General features: G+C 40.6%; 1 protein-coding gene and 3 pseudogenes across 1 annotated transcript; 3 read left to right on the plus strand and 1 right to left on the minus strand.

The window, feature by feature from the left end:
• Positions 1 to 6809: 6809 nt before the first annotated feature.
• On the minus strand, positions 6810 to 9672 carry LOC146313491 (uncharacterized). Its single transcript, XM_084739479.1, has 2 exons — positions 9319 to 9672; positions 6810 to 7136 (listed from the first exon to the last, which is right to left on the minus strand). The coding sequence occupies exons 1-2, from the start codon at positions 9670 to 9672 to the stop codon at positions 6810 to 6812; spliced, it is 681 nt and encodes a 226-aa protein (XP_084595605.1).
• Positions 9673 to 16862: 7190 nt separating this feature from the next.
• On the plus strand, positions 16863 to 17296 carry LOC146313492 (Ig kappa-b4 chain C region pseudogene; annotated as a pseudogene).
• Positions 17297 to 21609: 4313 nt separating this feature from the next.
• LOC146313493 (Ig kappa-b4 chain C region pseudogene) lies at positions 21610 to 21949 on the plus strand (annotated as a pseudogene).
• A 1433-nt stretch (positions 21950 to 23382) lies between these two features.
• Positions 23383 to 24131, plus strand: LOC146313494 (Ig kappa-b4 chain C region pseudogene; annotated as a pseudogene).
• The last annotated feature ends 3771 nt before the right edge of the window (positions 24132 to 27902 follow it).

Below are 27902 nucleotides of genomic sequence, written 5' to 3' on the forward strand. Positions count from 1 at the left end.
AGAGATGTCTGAGATGAAGATGGATTTTCTGATGAACACAGTCAGAGTTTTAGTCATGAAAGGAAAGAACAGTGAAGTAAACATATATCTTTGTTTAGTGAATTTTTCATAATGAATTTATATTGAAATATTTGTTTGCATTTGTTTTCAATCAGTCAGTAGAACTTTATTTTTCTGTCAGAGCCTTTTTATTCAGCAGCTCAGCAACCAGATCAAAGATATACATACAGTACACAGGAAGAAAGACAAACACTGATAATAACAACTAAAACATACCAACATTATAAGATTAAAAATGTTTATGTTTACTGATAATAAATATGCGAATAAATAAATGAACAGTTGAAAAAAGTACACAAGGTAATGAAAACAAAACAACATGACACTTGTAAGACAGAGGGTGTCAGATATGGTCCTGTTCTGAACCCAGAAGGAGAGACAGCAGTGTCCCCTGACATATGACAAGGTACAGACCGTCCTCACACCTTCTGCAGCTGTCAGTGTCAATGCTAAACAGTTACAGGGATAAGACACACCGCTGAGGTCAGTCAGTGCATATTTCTACAGTTTCAGATAAACAGCCAGTCACTGCGTGTTGGTCAAAGAAAAGTCAGCAAACTAAAGCGAGACATGGACCATAGACTCCTCCAGATGTTTGTAGACGGTCCTTAAGATGAAGAGCTTGGTTACATAGAACAAACGGCACCATCAAACTTTATAAAGTGCATCATCAAATTCGCTATTCAGTATAAATATACTAAGAACTTTCAGCAGTAATAAAAGTGAGTAAAAACAATATCAGTGTAGCTTCAGTGTCTAATCCAGGTAATGTCAGGTTATTGTTAGGTAGTGTTCATGAGTCTAACTGCTTGATGACAGAAAGAGTCACAGAGCCTGTTGGTCCTGGTTCTGAGGCTGTGATAACGCCTGCAACAAGGCAGCAGCTGAAAAAGTCCATTATTGGGGTGTCTGGGCTCCTTGATGATTCTGTGGGCCTTTTAAATGAAGTGACGTCTGTAAATGTCCTGTATACAGGGAAGATCACAGACACTGATCTTTTCAACTGTCCTTCAACCCTTTGTGTTGCTCTGTGGCTGTGAGAGGCCTGTACGCCTGAAGGTGTTTAGGATTAGTTATCTTTGGACTGATATTTGGAAACAATGCTGAAAGACACTGACAAACTGCGCTGCATACAGACTTGACTGTGTGTATCATGGACATCTATTAGTTCTGTTTATGCTTCTGTCTGGAGTTCAGTTGGAGGAAATGTTCCACACATGTACAGCAGGTTGACGTCTGCACTGCCTGTGTGGAGAAGCAAGGATGTTTGTGATCAACCTCTGATAACGACATAAACATCACAGGGAAAGAGGTGTGTGTGTGTGTGTGTGTGTGTGTGTGTGTGTGTCCTCAGTGAAGTGTATCAGTCTCTGCAGTAGCTTCCAGCTGCAGCAGTCAGTTCAGTTTCTGTTCAGTCTGACTGAGGGACGTTTTTGTACGACGGTTTTTCACTGTGTGGCCACCCACTGACTGCTGATGTAGTGCCAGCTGTGACAGTAGTAAACTGCTGCATCTTCAGTCTGGACTCCACTGATGGTCAGAGTGAAGTCAGACTTTGATCCACTGCCTGTAAAACGAGCTGGAATCCCTGATACTCGATTGGTAGCACCGTAAATGAGCAGTTTAGGAGTTTCTCCATCTTGCTGTTGGTACCAGGCTAACCAGTTCCCATTATAAACATTCTGACTGGTCCTACATGTGATGGAGACGGAGCGTCCCACAGCAGAGCTCACTGCTCCAGGCTGAGTCACTGTGACCTGACCTCTGGACTCTGAGGACACAGAGACAAAAACATAAAGCAGCGTCATGGTTTTGTGGGCTTCATTTCAGAGGGACGGATGTTGATAGAGGAGAGGAGTTTGATTCTCTGGACTTTACCTGTGAAGCAGCAGCAGAGGAGAGTCCAGATGAGGACGCAGATCAAAGTCATGTTTTTGATGAGGAGGATTTCTGTGTCTTCTGTTGTCATGAAGGACAGCTGTCACTCATCCAGTCTTCAACTCTCAGGACTATAAACTCTCCCAGAGCACTGGAGCATGGTGCTGCTGATGCAAAGTCACTCTCTATGGAAAGTAACTCAGTTTGTTTATTTGAATATCAACTTCATGAGCAGAAATTTGAATATCCTGAATTGGAAGGAAATCCAGTGTAAAGAAATCAAAAGTGGTGTTACGTGACACCTTTTGTATCACTTGGTTTAAAAGCTTGGTAGCAGCAATTTTGTCATGCCTTTTGCCTTTCATGACACTCAAGGTCACCTTACATCAGAAATGACAACAGCATTGATCACATATAAAAATCATACAATCAAAAAGGACAGTAGCAAAACATATAGAGCAGAAATAAATTAAAATCAGTAACTGTACGAGGTAAATGAGATTCCATCAATGGAGTTAGAGAAAGTATTTTAGTTTAGAAAGTTTTTAAGGGCTTTTTTAAATTTAAGAGTCCAGTGTATGGATATGGTGGGGAAAAGAGTTCCAGAGTTTAGGTGCAGCGTGAGAGAAGGCCCTGGCACCCACTGTACTGAGGTTAACAGGTGGTATTATTAGTAGATCAGCAGATGAAGACCGAAGTGGCCGAGGTGGAGTGTAGATGGGTAAGAGTTCTGTGAGATAGACAGGTGACAGGTTATGAAGGGCTTTGAAGGTTAGCAGAAGGATATTGAAGTTGATGCGTTGTGATACAGGGAGCCAGTGTAACTGAATAAGCAGAGGAGTTACATGTTCAGTGGATTTTGTGCAGGTAATGATCCATGCTGCAGAGTTTTGGATGAGTTGAAGTCGGTGGATGAGTTTATTAGGGTTACCAGTTAGGATTGCGTTGCAGTAGTCCATGCGTGAGGTGACCAGGACATTGACAAGGATGTCAGCAGAGTGCTGTGTTAAGGCAGGGCGTAGTCTGGAGATGTTTCATAGATGGAAAAAGGCAGTCTGTGATTCATTGTTTATATGGCTGGAGAAGGAGAGGGTACTGTCCATGATAACACCAAGACTCTTGACTTGTGTGGAGATGGGTATGGGGGCATCAGCTATTGAAAGAGAGTGGATGAGTAGAGCGGTGTGTCATCAGCGTAGGAATGAAAATGAATACCATAATGCTGGAAGATATTGCCAAGAGGGAGGAGGTTGATGATGAACAGGAGGGGCCCCAATACTGAACCTCGTGGAACTCCGTCATGGACTGTTGTGCTTTCTGATTTATAGTTCTGAATTTGTACAAACTGTGATCTGTCAGAAAGGTAGGATGTAAACCATTTGAACACAGTGCCCTTGATTCCAATACTGGCAAGACGGTCCATGAGGAGTTGATGGGATATTGTATCAAAGGCAGCAGTGAGGTCTAGGAGGATGAGGAGAGAGAGCTGACCGGAATCAGCTGCCAGGAGGAGGTTGTTGGTGATCTTGACCAGGGCAGTTTCTGTGCTGTGTTTAGTGTGGAAGCCTGATCGGAACTGTTCACAGAGGTTATTGTTTTCAAGGTAGCTTTGAAATTGGAGTGCAACTACTTTCTCAATGATTTGGCAGGTGAATGGAAGATTAGATATGGGCCAGCAGGTGTTCTGATCTGTAGAGTCAAGTCCAGGTTTTTTCAGTGTTGGTTTGATTAAGGCAGCTTTCAGTGAGGGAGGAACTGTATCAGTGGACAAAGAGGAGCTGATGATGGAGGTTATCAGAGGGATGATGGAGGGCAGACATGCTTTAACAAGGGTTGTGGGCATTGGATCCAGTTGGCATGTGGAAGTATTGGACTGGGTTATGAGTCTAAAGATGTGATTTTCCGTTGGCAGCATGAACTCACATAGGGCAGTTGATGGGGGCAGTTCAGGGGCTCTTGCAGATGGCAGGTCAGTGTGCTTCATGATACTGATCTGTGAAAAAAATGAGTTAATTGTGATCATTATGAGGAAGAAATCAAAGATCAGGGCCAAAACTTTTCTAATCAACCGTCTCAGCTCAGCTGTTTTTGATCAGAACGTGAGATTATAATGGGATATATTGTTTCTTTAAGCAACGATTTTCAGTCTACTCAGGGTGTGTGTGTGTGTGTGTGTGTGTGTGTGTGTGTGTGTGTGTGTTTCCTCAGTGAAGTGTATCAGTCTCTGCAGTAGCTTCCAGCTGCAGCAGTCAGTTCAGTTTCTGTTCAGTCTGACTGAGGGAGGTTTTTGTACGACGGTTTTTCACTGTGTGAACACACGCTGACTGTTGGGGTAGTGAAAACTCTGACAGTAGTAAACTGCTGCATCTTCAGTCTGGACTCCACTGATGGTCAGAGTGAAGTCAGAGTTTGATCCACTGCCTGTAAAACGAGCTGGAATCCCTGATGCTTGAGTGCTAGCATAGTAAATGAGCAGTTTAAGAGTTTCTCCATCTCTCTGTTGGTACCAGGCTAAGTGGTTCCCATTATAAACATCCTGACTGGTCCTACATGTGATGGAGACGGAGCGTCCCACAGCAGAGCTCACTGCTCCAGACTGAGTCACTGTATACTGACCTCTGGACTCTGAGGACACAGAGACAAAAACATAAAGCAGCGTCATGGTTTTGTGGGCTTCATTTCAGAGGGACGGATGTTGATAGAGGAGAGGAGTTTGATTCTCTGGACTTTACCTGTGAAGCAGCAGCAGAGGAGAGTCCAGATGAGGACGCAGATCAAAGTCATGTTTTTGATGAGGAGGATTTCTGTGTCTTCTGTTGTCATGAAGGACAGCTGTCAGTCATCCAGTCTTCAACTCTCAGGACTATAAACTCTCCCAGAGCACTGGAGCATGGTGCTGCTGATGCAAAGTCACTCTCTATGGAAAGTCAGTCAGTTTGTTCATTTGAATATCAACTTTCATGGGCAGAAATCGCAAAGTGCTTCACAATAACAGACAAATAAAAAAATAAAAGACAGTGTAACAGACTGAAATTGCAGACATCAAGCAAGAAAAAGGTAAAACAAATTAAACAAAAGAAACAAATGGTTCTTGAGCTGTCCTTTAAAAGTGTCCAAGTCCAATCAGAGAGAACTTCAAAGTTTAGGAGCTATAATCTCAAACACAGAGTCTCCTTTTTTCTCGAGCCTGACACGTGGAAAAATCAACAAACCCTGATCAGTGGATCTCAGATTCCTTCTGGTAGAACAGGGCTGCAGTAACAGACCATAAGAATCTTGAAGTGGATTTTGAATTTGAGGGGAATGTAAACAAAATAAAATTCATGTTACATGTCACTTTTTTAAGACTTGGTTTAAAGGTGTGGTCATCAATTTTGACCACTTGAGGTGGGGTGGATGGATGGATAAATCAAATACAGGACTTTCACTGGTCTTCATGTCCTGTGTGAAACCAAGTTGCATTACTTGCACAAGTTATGTTACATACATACAACTTATGATACACGTCACGTTACATGAGGTATGTTGACTTCAGCAATGTAGAGTTACTTATTTTAATCAAACTATGATCTTTTCCTGAACCTAACCAAGTAGTTTTTGTGCCTTTATTTTGAAAGTCTACCCAGAAGTTGCAAATTTACTCTTGCTAATTTTACTGCAGAGGGATATCTGTAATGTCATAGTTTGAAGCATAGGGCCACTTATTAATGTGTTATTAGGAGATACCTTTAAAATGACTTAATGTCTCCCTGAAAGGAGGCATATAAAATGCAAACAGCAGTGGACTCACTACAGAACCTTGTGGAACACCACAAGACAGAGATTCAGTTGGTGAGACACAGTGTTGAACAAAGAAAATCCTGTGAAGAGGAGAACACAGCTGATCCACAGATATCTACACACTGCCTGAGCCTTTCAGTCAAGCAGCACTGAGATCTAATAGAACCAAAACAGAACATCCTCCTGTATTATCATACACTAACAGATGACCTGAGACTCTGAGAAGAACCGTTTCTGTTCAGTGCAACTGACGAAAACCAGACTGTAAGTCCAAAATGATGAGCTCATCTAAAACAGATTATCAAACACCTTAAAGACTGTAGCTATGAAAGGTAACCTAGAAACGTCCCTGTAGTTCTGGAGCACATGGGTCAAAATTTGTTTTTTGAGAAGTGGTTAAAACAGCAAGTAAACTGAGACATGACCAGAAGTCAATGACGTGTTGAATGTAAAGAGCACACAAGGACCAATGGAAATAATAGATTGGTGGATTGGTGAGCTCTTGTAGTAAAAAAAAAGTAAAATAAAATGAAAAAATGAAGAGGAACCCTTCACTGTTATCTCTTATGTCTTTTATCTCTTATCAAATTGTAGTTGTTATTTACTTTTTTAAGTTTATATATGTAAAATGATATGGTCTGTGATTGAGGAAATGTATACAGTTTTACTGCCTGAGCTTTGATCATGATGATCTATGATCTATGAAAAATGTGAGTCCACTGTGATCAGTATGAGGCTGAAATTAAAGATCGGGACCTAGACGTTTCTAATCAACTGTCTGAAGTTGTCTGTTTCTGATCAGAACATGAGATCATAGTGCGATTTATATGGATATTCAGAGGTGAAGGAGAAAGAAAGTTGATCCATCCCAGATTCTTTTTTGTCATGAAAACTGTTTTGATACGTTGTTTGTTTAAGCAACAATGAAAAAATGATCAAACCACTTAGTGTGTGTGTTTGTGTGTGTGTGTGTGTGTGTGTGTGTGTGTGTCCTCAGTGAAGTGTATCAGTCTCTGCAGTAGCTTCCAGCTGCAGCAGTCAGTTCAGTTTCTGTTCAGTCTGACTGAGGGAGGTTTTTGTACGACGATTTTTCACTGTGTGATGACATCCTGACTGTTGATGCTATGAAGACTCTGACAGTAGTAAACTGCTGCATCTTCAGTCTGGACTCCACTGATGGTCAGAGTGAAGTCAGAGTTTGATCCACTGCCTGTAAAACGAGCTGGAATCCCTGATACTCGAGTGCTAGCACGGTAAATGAGGAGTTTAGGAGTTTCTCCATCTCTCTGCTGGTACCAGGCTAAAAAGTGGGTGCTGCCTGAAGCATAAACATTCTGACTGGTCCTACATGTGATGGAGACGGAGCGTCCCACAGCAGAGCTCACTGCTCCAGACTGAGTCACTGTGACCTGACCTCTGGACTCTGAGGACACAGAGACAAAAACATAAAGCAGCGTCATGGTTTTGTGGGCTTCATTTCAGAGGGACGGATGTTGATAGAGGAGAGGAGTTTGATTCTCTGGACTTTACCTGTGAAGCAGCAGCAGAGGAGAGTCCAGATGAGGACGCAGATCAAAGTCATGTTTTTGACGAGGAGGATTTCTGTGTCTTCTGTTGTCATGAAGGACAGCTGTCAGTCATCCAGTCTTCAACTCTCAGGACTATAAACTCTCCCAGAGCACTGGAGCATGGTGCTGCTGATGCAAAGTCACTCTCTATGGAAAGTGAGTCATTTTCTTTATTTGAATACCATCTTTCATGAGCAGAAATCACAAAGTGCTTCACAATAAAGAAAAAGGAACAATAAGAGTGTTGTGTGTTACAGACTTAAAATGCAGACATCCAGCTAAAAATGAGGCAAAACAAATTAAACAGAAGAAACAGATTATTCTTGACCTCTTGCCTTTTAGACGAGTCCAAGTCCAATCAGAGAGAACTCCAAAGTTTAGGAGCTTTTAAACACAGAGTCTCCTCTTATCTTGATCCTGATGTGTGGAACAACCAACAAACTCTGATCAGAGAACCTCAGAACAGGGCAGCAGTAGCTCTTTAATGAAGGCAGGTACCTGACCATTCAAGGTTCTAAACATGATCACAGGAATCTTAAATTGGATCCTGAATTTGAAGAGAATCCAGTGTAAAGAAATCAAAACTGGTGTTACATGACACCTTTTGTATCACTTGGTTTAAAAGCCTGGCAGCAGCAATTTTGTCTACTTGTAAATGGTGAAAAGTGGCCTTGTTAAGGCAGCAGAAAAGGGATTACAGTCAAAAAGACGGGAGGAAATAAAGACATGAATAAAGATTTCTATCTCAAATAGAGACACAATGGATCTGAAGTTAGAAAATGTGAGGTTGTGGAAACAGGAGTGAAACAAATAATTTACCTGCTGGTCAACACTCAAAGCCTGTCTCACTGAAACACAAAGATTATGGAGGGTAAGTTAAACCAGTTTTGTTGAGCAGACAGTTTGAGAAAAGATTGAGTCTTAAACAGTGTACAGACTTGAATATCTTCTGCATAACAATGATAGGAGCAGCCTGTCCTTGTTCCTGTCCAACACTTTGAATACAGTAGCTTGGTCAGTTCCTTTATGCTTAAAATTGTACCATAATGTCTTGACACACACCTCTAGTGTTGTGTTTTGATGTGCTGTCTAAGTCTGGTGACTGAGTATAAAGAGTAAGAAAGTCTGTGTGTGTTGTAGGTGGGTGGATGGATGGTCAATCAAACACAGGACTTTTTACACACAAGAAACAAGTGTTCATGTCCTGTGTGAAACCAAATTACTTAACTTATGTTAGTTATGATAAAATATTTTCTGTTCTATCCTATTCTATTAATTTCCAATGAGGTTACAGTACATTACATTAGGTATGTTAAGTTACAATGTAGAGTTACTTATTTTAACTAGAACATGATCTTTTCCTTAACCAAACCAAGTAGATTCTGTGCCTTTACTTTGAAAGTCTATCTGGACAGTACATAGTTATTATTGCTCATTTTCCTGCAGAGGGATACCTGCAGTGTCATAGTTTGGAGTGTAGGGCTACTGATCAATGTGTTAATAGAAGATAACTTTAAAATGATCAGATGTCTGTCTGAAAGCTGTTTGTACAATGCAAACAGCAGTGAACCCAGCATAGAACCTTGAGGTTATGTAAAATTATATATTGTGTTATTGAGGAAATATATACAGTTTTATTGGATGAGCTTTGATCATGATACTGATCTGTGAAAACAATGAGTTAACTGTGATCATTATGAGGCAGAAATCAAAGATCGGGGACAAAACTTTTCTGATCAATCATCTCAACTCAGCTGTTTTTGATCAGAACATGAGATTATAATGGGATATGAATGGATGGTGAGAATTGAAGGGAAAAGTAATTTAATTTCCTCTCAGATTCTTTTTTGTCATTGATCTACTTAGGGTGTGTGTGTGTGTGTGTGTGTGTGTGTGTGTGTGTGTGTGTGTGTGTGTCCTCAGTGAAGTGTATCAGTCTCTGCAGTAGCTTCCAGCTGCAGCAGTCAGTTCAGTTTCTGTTCAGTCTGACTGAGGGAGGTTTTTGTACGACAAATTTTCACTGTGTGAACACATGCTGACTGTTGATGTAGTGAAAACTCTGACAGTAGTAAACTGCTGCATCTTCAGTCTGGACTCCACTGATGGTCAGAGTGAAGTCAGAGTTTGATCCACTGCCTGTAAAACGAGCTGGAATCCCTGATACTCGTTGATTAGCAAGCTTAATAAGCAGTTTTGCACTTTCTCCATCTCTCTGTTGGTACCAGGCTAAATAGTGGTTGTTGTTATAAACATAAACATCCTGACTGGTCCTACATGTGATGGAGACGGAGCGTCCCAAAGCAGAGCTCACTGCTCCAGACTGAGTCACTGTGACCTGACCTCTGGACTCTAAGGACACAGAGACAAAAACATAAAGCAGCGTCATGGTTTTGTGGTCTTCATTTCAGAGGGACGGATGTTGATAGAGGAGAGGAGTTTGATTCTCTGGACTTTACCTGTGAAGCAGCAGCAGAGGAGAGTCCAGATGAGGACGCAGATCAAAGTCATGTTTTTGATGAGGAGGATTTCTGTGTCTTCTGTTGTCATGAAGGACAGCTGTCAGTCATCCAGTCTTCAACTCTCAGGACTATAAACTCTCCCAGAGCACTGGAGCATGGTGCTGCTGATGCAAAGTCACTCTCTATGGAAATCTAAGATGATTGGTGTCTCCTAGGTGATGCTCGTCCCACCCTGACGGTGCTGCCCCCCTCCAGTGAGGAGCTGCAGCAGGGAAAAGCCAGGCTCATGTGTCTGGCCATGAAAACAAATATTTAAAATTCATATTTCAACAAACTACCATTTTAATTTAATACAGTATAAACTGTATTTACTGACAGTGTTTTTGTTTTATATCGACTTTAGTGTAAATTTCTAAAGTGTCTCCGTTTTTGTGCAGCTGTTGTTTCACATCTGTTTTTCCATTCTGTTGCATTGCTCTTTTACTTACTCTCATGTTATTCCAGATCCGGCCCCTCCTCTTCCTGTCCTGCAGTAACTCTTTACTCCTCGTTTCCACCACCTGATCTTCTCACTCACTCACTCAGTTGTTTCCTATTTCCCCTGATCAGCTCAGTAATATACATGCAGGTTCATTTCCACTGGTTCTCCTCCAGATTATCTCACTTGCATCCTCATCTGTCCAGCCTTGTTTATTCTGCCTGCATGAACCCACCTGCCTTGTTCTCTGTCTTCCTCTGCTTGTTAGTGATTTAAAGCTGACAGTTACTTATGAAGAGCACCACAGCTGTATCAGCTGTCAAACAGACTGGTGTCAATGTCCACAGATTTGAGAACAGTTTCAACACCTGACAGTATTCTTTTAGATCAGGAAACAGTTTATTTATTGTGGGAGAAAAAAAAGACAAAATGCTGCTTTTTACAACATTACATGTACTCACATCTCTACTCATGCACACCGACACTGCTGATCTTACTGATTATCTATGTCATTGTAAGCTTAAGTTCTTCTCTTATATTGTTCTGTTTCTAAGAAATAATTACTTCATGCTCTCTCCTTTGTAGGGACCATGTGGCCCAGTATGTTAGATCTTAGTCAGAGGATTTATGTCAGTTAATATTTTCATATGCTGAAATGTAAACTCTGTGCACTAAAACTGTGGATTGAACTTTGCTGTACATATAAAAGAATAATAATCCTGCTTTGATCGGTGATCAGATTTGGGACTGAAAGAAGGGAGGATGAAAAAATTGTGATGTATAACAAGATGTCATCTGCAAAGAACCTGCTTTGATAGAGGTGTGCTCTATGTGTGTGTGTGTCCTCAGTGAAGTGTATCAGTCTCTGCAGTAGCTTCCAGCTGCAGCAGTCAGTTCAGTTTCTGTTCAGTCTGACTGAGGGAGGTTTTTGTACGACGGTTTTTCACTGTGTGGCCACCCACTGACTGCTGATGTAGTGCCAGCTGTGACAGTAGTAAACTGCTGCATCTTCAGTCTGGACTCCACTGATGGTCAGAGTGAAGTCAGAGTTTGATCCACTGCCTGTAAAACGAGCTGGAATCCCTGATACTTGAGTGGTCGCAAGGTAAATGAGAAGTTTAGGAGTTTCTCCATCTCTCTGTTGGTACCAGGATAAATAGTTCCCACTATAAACATCCTGACTGGTCCTACATGTGATGGAGACGGAGCGTCCCACAGCAGAGCTCACTGCTCCAGACTGAGTCACTGTGACCTGACCTCTGGACTCTGAGGACACAGAGACAAAAACATAAAGCAGCGTCATGGTTTTGTGGGCTTCATTTCAGAGGGACGGATGTTGATAGAGGAGAGGAGTTTGATTCTCTGGACTTTACCTGTGAAGCAGCAGCAGAGGAGAGTCCAGATGAGGACGCAGATCAAAGTCATGTTTTTGATGAGGAGGATTTCTGTGTCTTCTGTTGTCATGAAGGACAGCTGTCAGTCATCCAGTCTTCAACTCTCAGGACTATAAACTCTCCCAGAGCACTGGAGCATGGTGCTGCTGATGCAAAGTCACTCTCTGATAAATATTTGCATTTAGCCAAAGTCTTTTGAGCCGTACGGTTCACATGATGACAAAATAACTTTTCATTTTGGTTGGTATGGCAAATTTACTGACACAGTAACACAGTTTTGAAGCATAAATCAAATGTTTCGGGCGACTTACTACCTGTTGCCAACATGCAATAGAGTTGTGTTGTCTCATGAAACAGATGCGACATTTGCAGTTACAGTTTCGAAAATATTAAGACTGTTGTGAGAAATGAGCCAAATCAATTTAGAAAAACTGACATATCCAGTCTGTGACTCCAACTCAGTATTTTTAACAGCAGTACTCATTGCTCCATTGAGAACAGATGATAAAACTAACTCTTTGAATCACCAGTTAATGTCCTGAGAGACTTCATTAAGGTCAGGGTACTGAGGTCATCCTGGTCTGAGTTTACAGACAACTCACAGTAAATCCCTGGTGCTACAGTATGAATATGAACTTACATGAACTAAATCTTTCAGATTCAAAAATATTTAAGACATTTATTGCAGATCTTAATAATCATCTTTTTAACTTTATTCAGATCATAAAAAACTGACTGTAACTGGAACTGAGGTTGTTTTTTCAGCTCACGCATCCAGTCAAATATTTATTTGATGGTGAATATTGTTAGTCTACTGTAAACTCCTATAATGCCTATATGAACCCCATAAATGTTGTTTCCTGTGGACTTTTATGATTTAAATGTCCTCTATAGACTTTTCAGATGAGTTTAAACTTTGTTGCTAACAGTTGTCTGTTGAGCAATTTGAATAATTACTATAACCAGACAGCTGATGCAACAGTTCATTTGAACAACCAAAGAATTTCTGCACAAACTGTTAGAAACCATCTCAGAGAAGTTCATCTGTGTGTTAATCATCCTCACTGATGTTTTGACCTGACTGCACTTCATAACTGACTTGAGTGGCCAAATGGTCACCAAGGATCTGTAAATTATTTCTGAAAGCTGAAAACATCCCAGTTCTTGTACGACCTGCAGACTCAGCACACACGTCACTCATTGAACATGTTTGGGAGGCTCTGGGTCGGAGGTTACAGCAGCGTGTTCCACTTCCCGCCAACATCCAGTAATTTCACACAGCTACTGAAGAGGAGAGGACCAACATCCCACAGGCCACAATCAGCAATCTGATCAACTCTGTGTGAAGGAGATGTGTTGCACTGCATGAGACAAACAGTACCACACACAGAAAACACTGTGTTTATTGTTTTCTTCAGTGTCTTTATTTTAATGTCACAAATGAAAGCAGAGAACCACTGCAAAGCTGATCCAGAGATACCCACCCACTGCCTGAGCCTCAACCAAGCAGCAGTAAGATCTAATAGAACCAACACAGAACATCCTCCTGCATCACCGTGCATCAACAGATCATTTGAGAAGAGCTGTTTCTGTTGAATACAACTGACTGAAACCAGACTGAAACTCCAAAATGTTGAGCTCATCTAAGACAGATTAGAAACCATGTTTTCTAAAACTGTAGCTATAAAAGGTAACTTAGAAACAGACCTGTAGTTCTGGAGCAAAGAAGAATCAAGGTTTGTGTTTCTGAGAAGTGTTTGATGAGCAGCTTGTTTTAAATAAGGTTGGACCTGATCAGATATCAACAAGTTATTGATTATAAAGAGCAGACAAGGACCAATGGAACCCATAACGTTTTTTAAACAAAGAAGTGGGTACAATGTCACGTGGACTAGAAGAAGTTTTCATATTAATAACCAGATTAATGAAATCTTGTTTAGAAAAAGTCATTGAAGTAATTTAAAAATCAGCTGTCAGGGCCTGATGGATGGTAAATTAAAATATCATAACCGGGATTTGAACATCTTGAACATCTTCATATGACTTTCAGTTGCCTTATTCTTTCTACCAACTGAAACTGTTGAGAGAATACTAGAATATGATGAAGGGTGTTTTCTCTGTTAGAGATCATTTTATGTAAAAAATCTGTTTATTAAAGTCCATAACTACAAAATGATGATGTCTTCAGTTTACAGTGGTGAGAAAAAGCAGGTAAATTAAAGTGGGCAAAAAGGATCAGTGAAGATCATGATGAAATTAACTTGCTAGTTTTACTTTTATCAAGAAGGTTATTTGTATCTTTTGTCTCATGTTTCCAGTTGATAATGACATTTATTTTGATCATTTAAATATTGTATTATATTTCATGTAGTTTGAAGGATGTAGATGGTTTTGGGTTAGATTTGTCCATGATGCTGATCTATGCTCTCATATTTTCTTTTCACTGTGTTTAACAATTATCAAATATGAGGCTGAGATTCAAGTCACGAGAAACTTATTTTATTTCAGGGATGCATCTTTGTGTTTTAAGAATAACTTCCACAATTTAAAGGATATTCAGGTTCTGTTTGACCCATTTTTGATCATGAAGGTATCTCATGCTGTGTCTTTAAAGATGTTGTGATCTAGAATGAAGCTGAGGTCAAAGGTCATGACTGAGACTTAAAAAGACATTTTTCATTTCAACTCAACGTTAAAGCAACAATACCTAAACATGTAATCCTCTTGGAGTCCCAGGTTGATTCCTCTTAATTATTTGGAAAATCAGATCAGAACTTATAACAATTCATTATAACAATGTGTGTGTGTGTGTGTGTGTGTGTGTGTGTGTGTGTGTGTGTGTGTGTGTGTGTGTGTGTGTGTGTGTGTGTCCTCAGTGAAGTGTATCAGTCTCTGCAGTAGCTTCCAGCTGCAGCAGTCAGTTCAGTTTCTGTTCAGTCTGACTGAGGGAGGTTTTTGTACGACGGTTTTTCACTGTGTGAACACATACTGACTGTTGATGTAATGATAACTCTGACAGTAGTAAACTGCTGCATCTTCAGTCTGGACTCCACTGATGGTCAGAGTGAAGTCAGAGTTTGATCCACTGCCTGTAAAACGATCTGGAATCCCTGATACTCGAGTGGTCGCAAGGTAAATGAGCAGTTTAGGAGTTTCTCCATCTCTCTGTTGGTACCAGGCTAACCAGTTCCCACCATGAACATTCTGACTGGTCCTACATGTGATGGAGACGGAGCGTCCCACAGCAGAGCTCGCTGCTCCAGGCTGAGTCACTGTATACTGACCTCTGGACTCTGAGGACACAGAGACAAAAACATAAAGCAGCGTCATGGTTTTGTGGGCTTCATTTCAGAGGGACGGATGTTGATAGAGGAGAGGAGTTTGATTCTCTGGACTTTACCTGTGAAGCAGCAGCAGAGGAGAGTCCAGATGAGGACGCAGATCAAAGTCATGTTTTTGATGAGGAGGATTTCTGTGTCTTCTGTTGTCATGAAGGACAGCTGTCAGTCATCCAGTCTTCAACTCTCAGGACTATAAACTCTCCCAGAGCACTGGAGCATGGTGCTGCTGATGCAAAGTCACTCTCTATGGAAATGCTCTGACTGACTCCAACAGGGACTTGGATTACTCTCAGGATGATGTTTATCAATGGATCAATCACTTTATCAGTCTATTGATTAGAAATGTGTCAGTGCTCATTTTTATTTGACTTTGTTTGAGTTTGATGAACAAATTTTCATCCAGAATATTTTATGAATTCCACCTAATTCACTACGAGACCAACGTCACAGCGGGATAAAAAATATTGTTTTATTCATCACGATCAACAATAAACATGTTTATAATAATTATTTATATTTGTCAGGATTTATTGGTGAGTTTTTCTTTTCAATATTTTCTTTCATTTTTGTTGACTGAAAGAGAAACTGATATTGTTTGTAGATGTTTAACATTTAAAGAGAAAAAATGGTTCATAACATAATGAATATTTGTGAACTGGTTTTTCACACTTTAACCAGTTATTACTCATCATAAACTGGGTAAACTGGGGATGTTTTTGTTGAGTTTGTTTGTGTCAAAGTCAGAGAGCCGTGTCTCTCTACAGTCAGAGGTTTTTGTACGGCGGCTCAATGAGTTTGTATCACTGTGGTACACGTTCGGTGGAGGAACCAGACTGGATATTGGAAGTAAGTCAAATTTTTACCATTTTCTATGATATTAGGGAGAACTTTTCTGTTTTTCTGCCTTTATATCCAGCATATCAGGAAAAATCGTTATTTCTCCTAATTTCTGTTGACATGTTGCAGCAATATTCTGCAGACAAGTTCAGTTCAGAAACAAAAATGTACAAATTGATTGCCATGGACACCAAATATAAAATATTTGGCAGAATGATAAAACATTTTTCAAACTTTAATAGTAAGACTTCATCCTGAGGGCTTTCGGTTTATTTCAGTCTGTCAAAGTCAGAGAGCCGTGTGTCTCTACAGTCAGAGGTTTTTGTACAGTGACTCAGTTCTTTAAAAAGTAACATATTCAATTCACATTTTTAATTTTTTCAGTCAGACAAATATACCTTTGTTGCATTTTTTGACATTTGTATTTTTGCGCCTTTACTGTGGAGACTAACTCAGAGCAGTTTAACTAAAGATTTCTTTGCACATTACTTTTGTGCTTTAATTTAAACAACAATAAGATCAGTCTTAAATTTCTACATCAATAATCACTGTTATTAAATGAATTAAGATTGAATAATTCAAAGTAAATGAACAAACTGAAGACAAAGATGTTTTTAAAATGCACAAATTCTCTTCATTCTGTCAAATATTCATTGAAAATTTGAAAATCCTTCAACAGTTTTGTAATGATGATGACTGAAATGCAGGATGAACACTAGATTTCAGTGTTGTTCATGATTCCAGTTAATACTTTATAATTATGTATAGTTCAGGTTTTGACTAATTTTGAATTCAAAGTTTTGTATATTTTCTTGTCAGTGTAGTTTGATATATTTCATCTCATTCTGTATGATGATTCTCTCTGTGCTGATATGCATGAGAGGCTTCTTAAAGGGAAGTGAAACAATGTGTGAGTGAGTGACTGGTGGAGCAGAAAAAACATCTGACAGAAACTCCTTAAAGGAGAAAATCAACTCTCACACAGTAAAGGTGTCCAAGTGTCTGCTGGTTGATTGACAGCTGTGTGGTCCCCGTCCTCTAAGCTGATTGGTGTCTCCTAGGTGATGCTCGTCCCACCCTGACGGTGCTGCCCCCCTCCAGTGAGGAGCTGCAGCAGGGGAAGGCCACGCTCATGTGTCTGGCCAACAAGGGCTTCCCCTCAGACTGGAGTCTGTCCTGGAAGGTGGACGGCAGCAGCAGCATCAGCTGGGAGGAGAGCAGGAGCCGCGTTGTGCTGGAGAAGGACGGCCGCTACAGCTGGAGCAGCACCCTGAGGCTCCCTGCAGACCAGTGGAGGAAGGTGGGCTCTGTGACCTGTGAGGCCACCCAGGGCTCCCAGACTCCACTCTCAGAGACACTGAGGAGAGACCAGTGTTCCCAGTCCTGACCTGACTCACTGGGACTCTGCTGCTGGTTTTACTCTCATACTGCTCTCTGTCTGCTCTCTGTAACTCTCTCTCTCTCTGTTGATCTCTTTCTTTCCTTCACTAACTCTCTAAATACATGTTTCATTAATAAAGATTTTCTTTGCTTTTTGTAATTTTAAGAATTCAAAATAATAAAATCCACTTCATTGAATCAGTTGTTTTCATCTTTGTTATAGTAAAAGTAAGAGATGTGTCTGTCTTAATAGTTCTGTTTAATCCAGAATTTGTGTCATGGATTATTTGTAAGATCTGATCAATAACTACAAGAAGAGAAGATGACAATTTTATGATCTATAATAGGATGTCATCAGCATACAAGATTATTTTTTCTTGGTGTGAATGAACAGATGTCTGAGATGAAGATGGATTTTCTGATGAACACAGTCAGAGTTTTAGTCATGAAAGGAAAGAACAGTGAAGTAAACATATATCTTTGTTTAGTGAATTTTTCATAATGAATTTATATTGAAATATTTGTTTGCATTTGTTTTCAATCAGTCAGTAGAACTTTATTTTTCTGTCAGAGCCTTTTTATTCAGCAGCTCAGCAACCAGATCAAAGATATACACACAGTACACAGGAAGAAAGACAAACACTGATAATAACAACTAAAACATACCAACATTATAAGATTAAAAATGTTTATGTTTACTGATAATAAATATGCGAATAAATAAATGAAACAGTTGAAAAAAAAAGTACACAAGGTAATGAAAACAAAACAACATGACAATTGTAAGACAGAGGGTGTCAGATATGGTCCTGTTCTGAACCCTGAAGGAGAGACAGCAGTGTCCCCTGACATATGACAAGGTACAGACCGTCCTCACACCTTCTGCAGCTGTCAGTGTCAATGCTAAACAGTTACAGGGATAAGACACACCGCTGAGGTCAGTCAGTGCATATTTCTACAGTTTCAGATAAACAGCCAGTCACTGCGTGTTGGTCAAAGAAAAGTCAGCAAACTAAAGCGAGACATGGACCATAGACTCCTCCAGATGTTTGTAGACGGTTCTTAAGATGAAGAGCTTGGTTACATAGAACAAACTGCACCATCAAGCTTTATAAAGTGCATCATCAAATTCACTATTCAGTATAAATATACTAAGAACTTTCAGCAGTAATAAAAGTGACTAAAAACAATATCAGTGTAGCTTCAGTGTCTAATCCAGGTAATGTCAGGTTATTGTTAGGTAGTGTTCATGAGTCTAACTGCTTGATGACAGAAAGAGTCACAGAGCCTGTTGGTCCTGGTTCTGAGGCTGTGATAACGCCTGCAACAAGGCAGCAGCTGAAAAAGTCCATTATTGGGGTGTCTGGGCTCCTTGATGATTCTGTGGGCCTTTTAAATGAAGTGACGTCTGTAAATGTCCTGTATACAGGGAAGATCACAGACACTGATCTTTTCAACTGTTCTTCAACCCTTTGTGTTGCTCTGTGGCTGTGAGAGGCCTGTACGCCTGAAGGTGTTTAGGATTAGTTATCTTTGGACTGATATTTGGAAACAATGCTGAAAGACACTGACAAACTGTGCTGCATACAGACTTGACTGTGTGTATCATGGACATCTATTAGTTCTGTTTATGCTTCTGTCTGGAGTTCAGTTGGAGGACATGTTCCACACATGTACAGCAGGTTGACGTCTGCACTGTGTGGACAAGTGAGGACATTTGTGATCAACCTCTGATAACGACATAAACATCACAGGGAGCGAGGTGTGTGTGTGTGTGTGTGTGTGTGTGTGTGTGTGTGTGTGTGTGTGTGTGTGTGTGTGTGTGTGTGTCCTCAGTGAAGTGTATCAGTCTCTGCAGTAGCTTCCAGCTGCAGCAGTCAGTTCAGTTTCTGTTCAGTCTGACTGAGGGAGGTTTTTGTACGACGGTTTTTCACTGTGTGAACAGATACTGACTGTTGATGTAGTGAAGACTCTGACAGTAGTAAACTGCTGCATCTTCAGTCTGGACTCCACTGATGGTCAGAGTGAAGTCAGAGTTTGATCCACTGCTTGTAAAACGAGCTGGAATCCCTGATACTTGCACATTACCATACTTAATAATCAGTTTAGGAGTTTCTCCATCTCTCTGTTGGTACCAGGCCAAAGAGTTCCCACTATAAACATTCTGACTGGTCCTACATGTGATGGAGACGGAGCGTCCCACAGCAGAGCTCACTGATCCAGATTGAGTCACTGTGACCTGACCTCTGGACTCTGAGGACACAGAGAAAAAAACATAAAGCAGCGTCATGGTTTTGTGGGCTTCATTTCAGAGGGACGGATGTTGATAGAGGAGAGGAGTTTGATTCTCTGGACTTTACCTGTGAAGCAGCAGCAGAGGAGAGTCCAGATGAGGACGCAGATCAAAGTCATGTTTTTGATGAGGAGGATTTCTGTGTCTTCTGTTGTCATGAAGGACAGCTGTCAGTCATCCAGTCTTCAACTCTCAGGACTATAAACTCTCCCAGAGCACTGGAGCATGGTGCTGCTGATGCAAAGTCACTCTCTATGGAAAGTAAGTAAGTTTGTTTATTTGAATATCATATTTCATGAGCAGATGTCACATCATCAAAGTGCTTCACAATAACAGGTAATAAAGCAATTAAAAGACAGTGTTACTGACTCAAAGTGCAGACATCAAGCTACAAATTTGAGGCAAAATATATTAAACAGAAGAGCTGCCTTTTAAAGATGCTCAAGTCCAATCAGAAAGAGCTCCAACATTTAGGAGTCCAGATCAGAGGACCTGAGATTCCTTCTGGTAAAACAGGGCTGCAGTAACAGATCATAAGAATCTGGAAGTGGATTTTGAACTGATGGGAATATAAAGAAAATAAAACTCATGTTACAAGACACCTTTTGTAAGATTTGGTTTAAAATCCTGGTAGCATCGATTTTAACCATTTGAGGTGGGGTGGATGGATGGATGGGTCAATCAATACAGGACTTTCACACAGGAGACTGGTCTTTGTGTCTGAAACCAAGTTCCATGACTTGCGGAAGTCATGTTACATACATTAACTTATGATTCGTAACGTTAGATGAGGTATGTTAACTTCAACATCTATAATGATTGAAGCATTTTGAAAGACAATCACCCATTTCCCTCATATCACTGCAGTCTGCTCTTCATGAAGGTCCATATGTTGTACAAACTTTATTTGTAACTAAAGATTAAGGTTAGTTTTATATCTCCGAATAAATGTAAGAATATCACAAAAATGTATCGCTGTGATTATAAACAAAGAGCAGGATATCATCAGCATGAAGTGAAACCACACGACTGTGATCTGAGATTTTAACCGCAGGAATGTTTTCAATAACAAGCTCAATGAAAGAGATGATAACACACACACCTTCAGGGGTCTAGTGGAGTCCATGCCTTAATGGTCAGGGCTGTTTTGGCAGCAAAAGAGGGACCAACACAATATTAAGCAGGTGGTCAAAATGTCTGATCGGTGAATGTGAAACAGCTGTGATCCAGTATGAGGCTGAGGTCAAAGGTCACAACTGAGACTTTTCTGACTAACTGTCCCAGGTTTGCTCCTCTAGATTAATTGAAGAGTCAGATCAGAACTCATAACAATCGGTTAAAATGAATAGGTGTGTGTGTGTGTGTGTGTGTGTGTGTGTGTGTGTGTCCTCAGTGAAGTGTATCAGTCTCTGCAGTAGCTTCCAGCTGCAGCAGTCAGTTCAGTTTCTGTTCAGTCTGACTGAAGGAGGTTTTTGTACGACGGTTTTTCACTGTGTGAACACACGCTGACTGTTGGGGTAGTGAAAACTCTGACAGTAGTAAACTGCTGCATCTTCAGTCTGGACTCCACTGATGGTCAGAGTGAAGTCAGAGTTTGATCCACTGCCTGTAAAACGAGCTGGAATCCCTGATACTCGAATGCTAGCATGGTAAATGAGCAGTTTAGGTTTTTCTCCATCTCTCTGTTGGTACCAGGCTAACCAGTTCCCACCATGAACATCCTGACTGGTCCTACATGTGATGGAGACGGAGCGTCCCACAGCAGAGCTCACTGCTCCAGACTGAGTCACTGTATACTGACCTCTGGACTCTGAGGACACAGAGACAAAAACATAAAGCAGCGTCATGGTTTTGTGGGCTTCATTTCAGAGGGACGGATGTTGATAGAGGAGAGGAGTTTGATTCTCTGGACTTTACCTGTGAAGCAGCAGCAGAGGAGAGTCCAGATGAGGACGCAGATCAAAGTCATGTTTTTGATGAGGAGGATTTCTGTGTCTTCTGTTGTCATGAAGGACAGCTGTCAGTCATCCAGTCTTCAACTCTCAGGACTATAAACTCTCCCAGAGCACTGGAGCATGGTGCTGCTGATGCAAAGTCACTCTCTATGGAAATCTAAGCTGATTGGTGTCTCCTAGGTGATGCTCGTCCCACCCTGACGGTGCTGCCCCCCTCCAGTGAGGAGCTGCAGCAGGGGAAGGCCACGCTCATGTGTCTGGCCAACAAGGGCTTCCCCTCAGACTGGAGTCTGTCCTGGAAGGTGGACGGCAGCAGCAGCAGCAGCAGCTGGGAGGAGAGCAGGAGCCCCGGGGTGCTGGAGAAGGACGGCCGCTACAGCTGGAGCAGCACCCTGAGGCTCCCTGCAGACCAGTGGAGGAAGGTGGGCTCTGTGACCTGTGAGGCCACCCAGGGCTCCCAGACTCCACTCTCAGAGACACTGAGGAGAGACCAGTGTTCCCAGTCCTGACCTGACTCACTGGGACTCTGCTGCTGGTTTTACTCTCATATTGCTCTCTGTCTGCTCTCTGTCTTGTTCTCTTTCTCTTGACATGTTTCAACTTTAAAATTTTCTTGCTTGTGTTGATGGTAATAAATATTTTATCATGTGTATCATAAAAGCCACATGTCTTTTGACTTTATTTCTTTGACTTATATATTAATTAGATCAATGCTGAAATTTCAGCCATAAAAAGTCTGGTTCCCAGATTACTAGTTAATGATTGTAAAACTGTGGATCTTATTTTGTAATTGTTCCAGTTTTATCTATATCTATGTCTATTAAACTCCAGTAACAATATACTTTATTAGACGTATTCACTGTTTCAGTGGTGATCATAAAGCTATCTGTTATTACTAACATCTGTCCCTGAAGAAGAAGAATTTATACCTAGAAATTATTCTCATTGTCTGAAGTTTAAAAATCTAAATATAACAATGATTTACAGGGTTATAAACAGAAATCAGGGTGTCAACTGCATAAAGTAATAGTCCTTTCTATCTTTCCTCCTGTTTCACGATGATTTTAAAGTGTAATTTGTGTTACTGGCTGTATTGCTGATATTCTCTGCTTGTTAAAACAATAAAGACTATTTCATCAAACCAGTGGTGTCCAGACACATTTTTATCAGAATGACTGCTGTCTTAAATGAAACAGTAGATCGGTTTCATTTCTCACAGTTTTTCTCAGTGACATTAATGTCAGAGGATTATTTTAGGAAGAAATGATGTATCAGCTGACATCTGGTTTCTGCAGTAGTCTGCCAATAGATCACCCTGAATCTTACACACTGGAACTTAAATCCACAGTGACTGGGTTTCTCTCATGGTCACATCAGTAGAATTTCATGACATTTGTCTGATGATTTTTAAAAGAAATAAAGGGATTATGTCGACATCAGGGCAGCCTATCAGTGTCTGTTCAGTTGTGGTTTCCTAAAGAAGGAAAGAGCTGCTGTTAAAAGATGAAAGGAGAAAATGAATCTGTGCCACATTTGTCCCTCACATCTGTCCTTTCTGTCCTCTTCTGCTTTGACCTAAACTTGTTGGTTTTACATCATGACAGATTTAAAATTAAAGGTTTGCTGTTTGTGGATTATTTTATTGTGTCTCTTTTAATTGTGTTATGATCAAGTCTGATAATACAAGTGTCATGCAGTTATTTATTTTTTATCATATTCCATATATCAAAATTACTTTTCTATTTCAGTAAATCTGTTTTTACAGATAGAAGAGAAGAACAGCAGTCATCTAACCAATCAAGTGTGTGTGTGTGTGTGTGTGTGTGTGTGTGTGTGTGTGTGTGATCCACTGCCTGTAAAACGATCTGGAATCCCTGATACTCGTTGATTAGCATACCTAATCAGGAGTTTAGGTTTTTCTCCATCTCTCTGTTGGTACCAGTGTAAGTAGCTCCCACCATGAACATCCTGACTGGTCCTACATGTGATGGAGACGGAGCGTCCCACAGCAGAGCTCACTGCTCCAGGCTGAGTCACTGTGATCTGACCTCTGGACTCTGAGGACACAGAGACAAAAACATAAAGCAGCGTCATGGTTTTGTGGGCTTCATTTCAGAGGGACGGATGTTGATAGAGGAGAGGAGTTTGATTCTCTGGACTTTACCTGTGAAGCAGCAGCAGAGGAGAGTCCAGATGAGGACGCAGATCAAAGTCATGTTTTTGATGAGGAGGATTTCTTTGTCTTCTGTTGTCATGAAGGACAGCTGTCACTCATCCAGTCTTCAACTCTCAGGACTATAAACTCTCCCAGAGCACTGGAGCATGGTGCTGCTGATGCAAAGTCACTCTCTATGGAAATCTAAGCTGATTGGTGTCTCCTAGGTGATGCTCGTCCCACCCTGACGGTGCTGCCCCCCTCCAGTGAGGAGCTGCAGCAGGGGAAGGCCACGCTCATGTGTCTGGCCAACAAGGGCTTCCCCTCAGACTGGAGTCTGTCCTGGAAGGTGGACGGCAGCAGCAGCATCAGCTGGGAGGAGAGCAGGAGCCGCGTTGTGCTGGAGAAGGACGGCCGCTACAGCTGGAGCAGCACCCTGAGGCTCCCTGCAGACCAGTGGAGGAAGGTGGGCTCTGTGACCTGTGAGGCCACCCAGGGCTCCCAGACTCCACTCTCAGAGACACTGTGGAGAGACCAGTGTTCCCAGTCCTGACCTGACTCACTGGGACTCTGCTGCTGGTTTTACTCTCATACTGCTCTCTGTCTGCTCTCTCTGTCGGGCTCTTTCTTTCTCTCATGGCATTTTTCAACATTAATGTGTTCTTGCTTGTTTTGAGGTTTTCAACATGTTAAAACAATAAAGCTTTTGTCATGTATGTCATGAAATCAACATGTCTTTATTTCTGTTATATATCAGGAACATCAGTCAGATTAATGCATAAAAGTCACAACAGTAGGAAGTCAGATTTACCAGATTAGTTTTTAATGGTTTTAAGAGTTTATATATTTTTCTTCTGTTATTCCAGTTGGCCTATTTTAACATCAGGAACAAGACACATCTGTTAATTCTAATGTTTACCAATGGAGAAGACTTATGTTCCTGTGTTTTTAAATTGCACCTAGAACGTTTTTTGAATAACTGAATTCAAAAACTAAATATTAATGACAAAAAAAGTAATAATGACACAAATGTAGAAATAAAAAGCAGGGTATTGTTTGCACAAAGTGATATAACATGAATCTGACTACAGAGATTATGAATGTTTCAATAAGACACTAAACTTCACCAACAAACTTTACAAGAAAAGGTTGAAATCACAATTTCTTGCTGTCTGTCAGATTATTTTTTTCATTACTTACAGCAACATTGATGTTCTATTAAAACAATGTTTAAAAATCAGCTGTTTATGCAGATTCCTCAAGAATAACTACTGTCACATGCTGTTGTACTGAAGTAAAAAATATTCTTTGAATTAATTTTGACCGAGTTTAACTTAGAATATGATTTCTAGGATTTTATCATTTCACGTTTTACGATTAAATTTTGCTCTGTGAATTGTAATATAGTTTGTACAGAATTTGACAAAATGCTCAGAGTGTTTGATTGCAATAAAATGTATCAACACAACTAAACAATAGTGACCAGCATGACATAGTTTGACAATATGAAGTTTCTTACTTTCTCAAAACAAAAAGCAAATTTAATTTTGCACTCATTGAATGTTTGTACCTATATTTATTCATTTGTGGTGTTAAAATGTTCCTTAGAGTTACAATAATATAGTTGTGGTTGTGTTTTTCATCACAATTACATTTACAAAAGAAACTTTTAAAAACTAAATCAAAAACTACATTTAACAACAATACAAAAAATATTCTAATGCCGAAGGCATTATTATTGGGGTATGTTTTTAAATATTATTGAATAAACCATATTACAGCAAACCAATAGTGTTTTCATTTCTGTGCAGCTGTTGAGTCAGATCACTTCCTCTCCAGCTGAAAGAGGTTTTTGTACAACGATTTTTCACTGTGTGAACGGGAAGCTGTAACCACCCTGCTGACAGTAATAAACTCCTGCATCTTCAGTCTGAACTCCACTGATGGTCAAAGTGAAGTCAGTTCCAGACTGACTCCCACTGAAATGGTCTGAAACTCCAGACTGACGGGTTGTCGCATAAGAGATACGCAGTTTAGGAGTTTATCCAGTTTTCTGAAGGTACCAGTGAAGGTAGCTACCCATACTTGAACTGGCTTTACATCTGATAGAGACAGTCTGTCCTGGAACAACAGACTGAGATTCAGGAGACTGAGTCAGGATGATTTCTCCTGATGAACCTGGAAAACATGAAAAAGAGGAGAAGGGTTATTGAGACAAATCAAGTTTGTTGAAAGATGATCAACATCCAAACAGAAGAGAATAATTTCTTTAACATGGAGAACAGATGGAAGAAGGTCAATGCTGCTTGTTTCAGTGTTTCTCCATCACAGCACAACATCATTGTGGTGAACCTGGTTGCATCCTGAAGCAAAGTTTTCACAAGAGTCTCACCCTGAACAAGGAGCCCCAGGGTGGCCAGCAGTAGAATCAGTGACATCATCATTGTGCTGCCGGCGTGTCAGTGTCTCTGAAAGGCCTGGACAGACACTGATCAACACTGGTCTCTTAACGTCTGGGAGCAGAGAGGCAGGACACATATGCAAACACACAGAGTCAGTCAACTGTAGCTGTCCTCAACATATCATGATGTTTCCTCCTCACTGCTGACAACATTCATCTACATATTGACATATTTACATGAAGAGGATCTTAAAGTCTGATCATTAACTGACATGTTTTATTGATCGTTTTAATATTAATGTGTGTTTGACATGTTTATGTGTTTGTAATGTTCAGATTTCACCAAGTTAAGCAGTGATTAGCAGTGAACTCAGATACTCAGAAACTTCAACCAACTTTTCATCTTGTCTTTACATGTTGTAACTTAACAGGTTAATACATTTACAGCAAAATAATGTTTGCTGATCTACATCTGTATATTTTCTTTCCAATGCATATAATTGAAACAGCTGTTATTCAGTATGAAGCTGAGGTCAAAGGTCATGACCAAGACCTTTATCATTGTTTCTACCAGGTTGTTTCCTCTTGATTATTTGGTGAATCAGAACATAAAACAGGAAACTATAATGAGATAAGAACTGATGGTGAGAAGCTGTGATCAAGAAAGAAACTTGATACTGGGTATTTTTTTTAAATTGAACTTTTTTGCCGTTTATCAAGAAAAAGGCTATGCATTTCTTTTTCTGTGCCACTGACTTGGATTTAGGCAGTTTAATTGAAGCTGCTCCTTTATACCTTTAACTTTTACATTTACAGGAGCAACTAGAAAAAACATCCAGAGAAAACATGAGGAAGACCCAGTGTGGGTCAAAACCACTCATTATTATTCTTTGGTAAAACTGGTAAAACTTTGATAGTCCCATACTGATACAGGAATTATAACATTCTTGAACTGGAGTATTCCCAAGAACATCTCTTATTCTATAAGTAAAATTACAGTATATTGCCTCTGTGTTTCATTCTCGCCTGCAGGGGAAGCTGCATTCTCTACAGCCAGCAGACATTTGTCATTTCATCTCAACTTTAAAGCAACAGTGGTGAAATATTTGATCCTCTTCATAGAATTATTTCATGTGTGTGTGTGTGTGTGTGTGTGTGTGTGTCCTCAGTGAAGTGTATCAGTCTCTGCAGTAGCTTCCAGCTGCAGCAGTCAGTTCAGTTTCTGTTCAGTCTGACTGAGGGAGGTTTTTGTACGACGGTTTTTCACTGTGTGAACACATTCTGACTGTTGATGCTATGAAGACTCTGACAGTAATAAACTGCTGCATCTTCAGTCTGGACTCCACTGATGGTCAGAGTGAAGTCAGAGTTTGATCCACTGCCTGTAAAACGATCTGGAATCCCTGATGCTCGAGTGCTAGCAAAGTAAATGAGCAGTTTAGGTTTTTCTCCATCTCTCTGTTGGTACCAGGATAAATAGTGGTTGTTGTTATGAACATAAACATCCTGACTGGTCCTACATGTGATGGAGACGGAGCGTCCCACAGCAGAGCTCACTGCTCCAGACTGAGTCACTGTGACCTGACCTCTGGACTCTAAGGACACAGAGACAAAAACATAAAGCAGCGTCATGGTTTTGTGGGCTTCATTTCAGAGGGACGGATGTTGATAGAGGAGAGGAGTTTGATTCTCTGGACTTTACCTGTGAAGCAGCAGCAGAGGAGAGTCCAGATGAGGACGCAGATCAAAGTCATGTTTTTGACGAGGAGGATTTCTGTGTCTTCTGTTGTCATGAAGGACAGCTGTCAGTCATCCAGTCTTCAACTCTCAGGACTATAAACTCTCCCAGAGCACTGGAGCATGGTGCTGCTAATGCAAAGTCACTCTCTATGGAAAGTAAGTCAGTTTGTTTATTTGAATATC

The sequence above is a fragment of the Lutjanus erythropterus genome, chromosome 16 (genome assembly GCF_056507025.1).
Source record: "Lutjanus erythropterus isolate fLutEry1 chromosome 16, fLutEry1.hap2, whole genome shotgun sequence".
Classification (NCBI taxonomy): Eukaryota; Metazoa; Chordata; class Actinopteri; order Lutjaniformes; family Lutjanidae; genus Lutjanus; species Lutjanus erythropterus.

Coding starts and splice junctions, on each gene's coding strand:
- LOC146313491 (XM_084739479.1), bottom strand. CDS start 9,672: ATGACGCTGCTTTATGTTTTTGTCTCTGTGTCCTTAGAGTCCAGAGGT. Junction 7,137..9,318: donor ACTACATCAACAGTCAGCAT/GTGTTCACACAG, acceptor TCCTCAGAGTCC/AGAGGTCAGGTCACAGTGAC.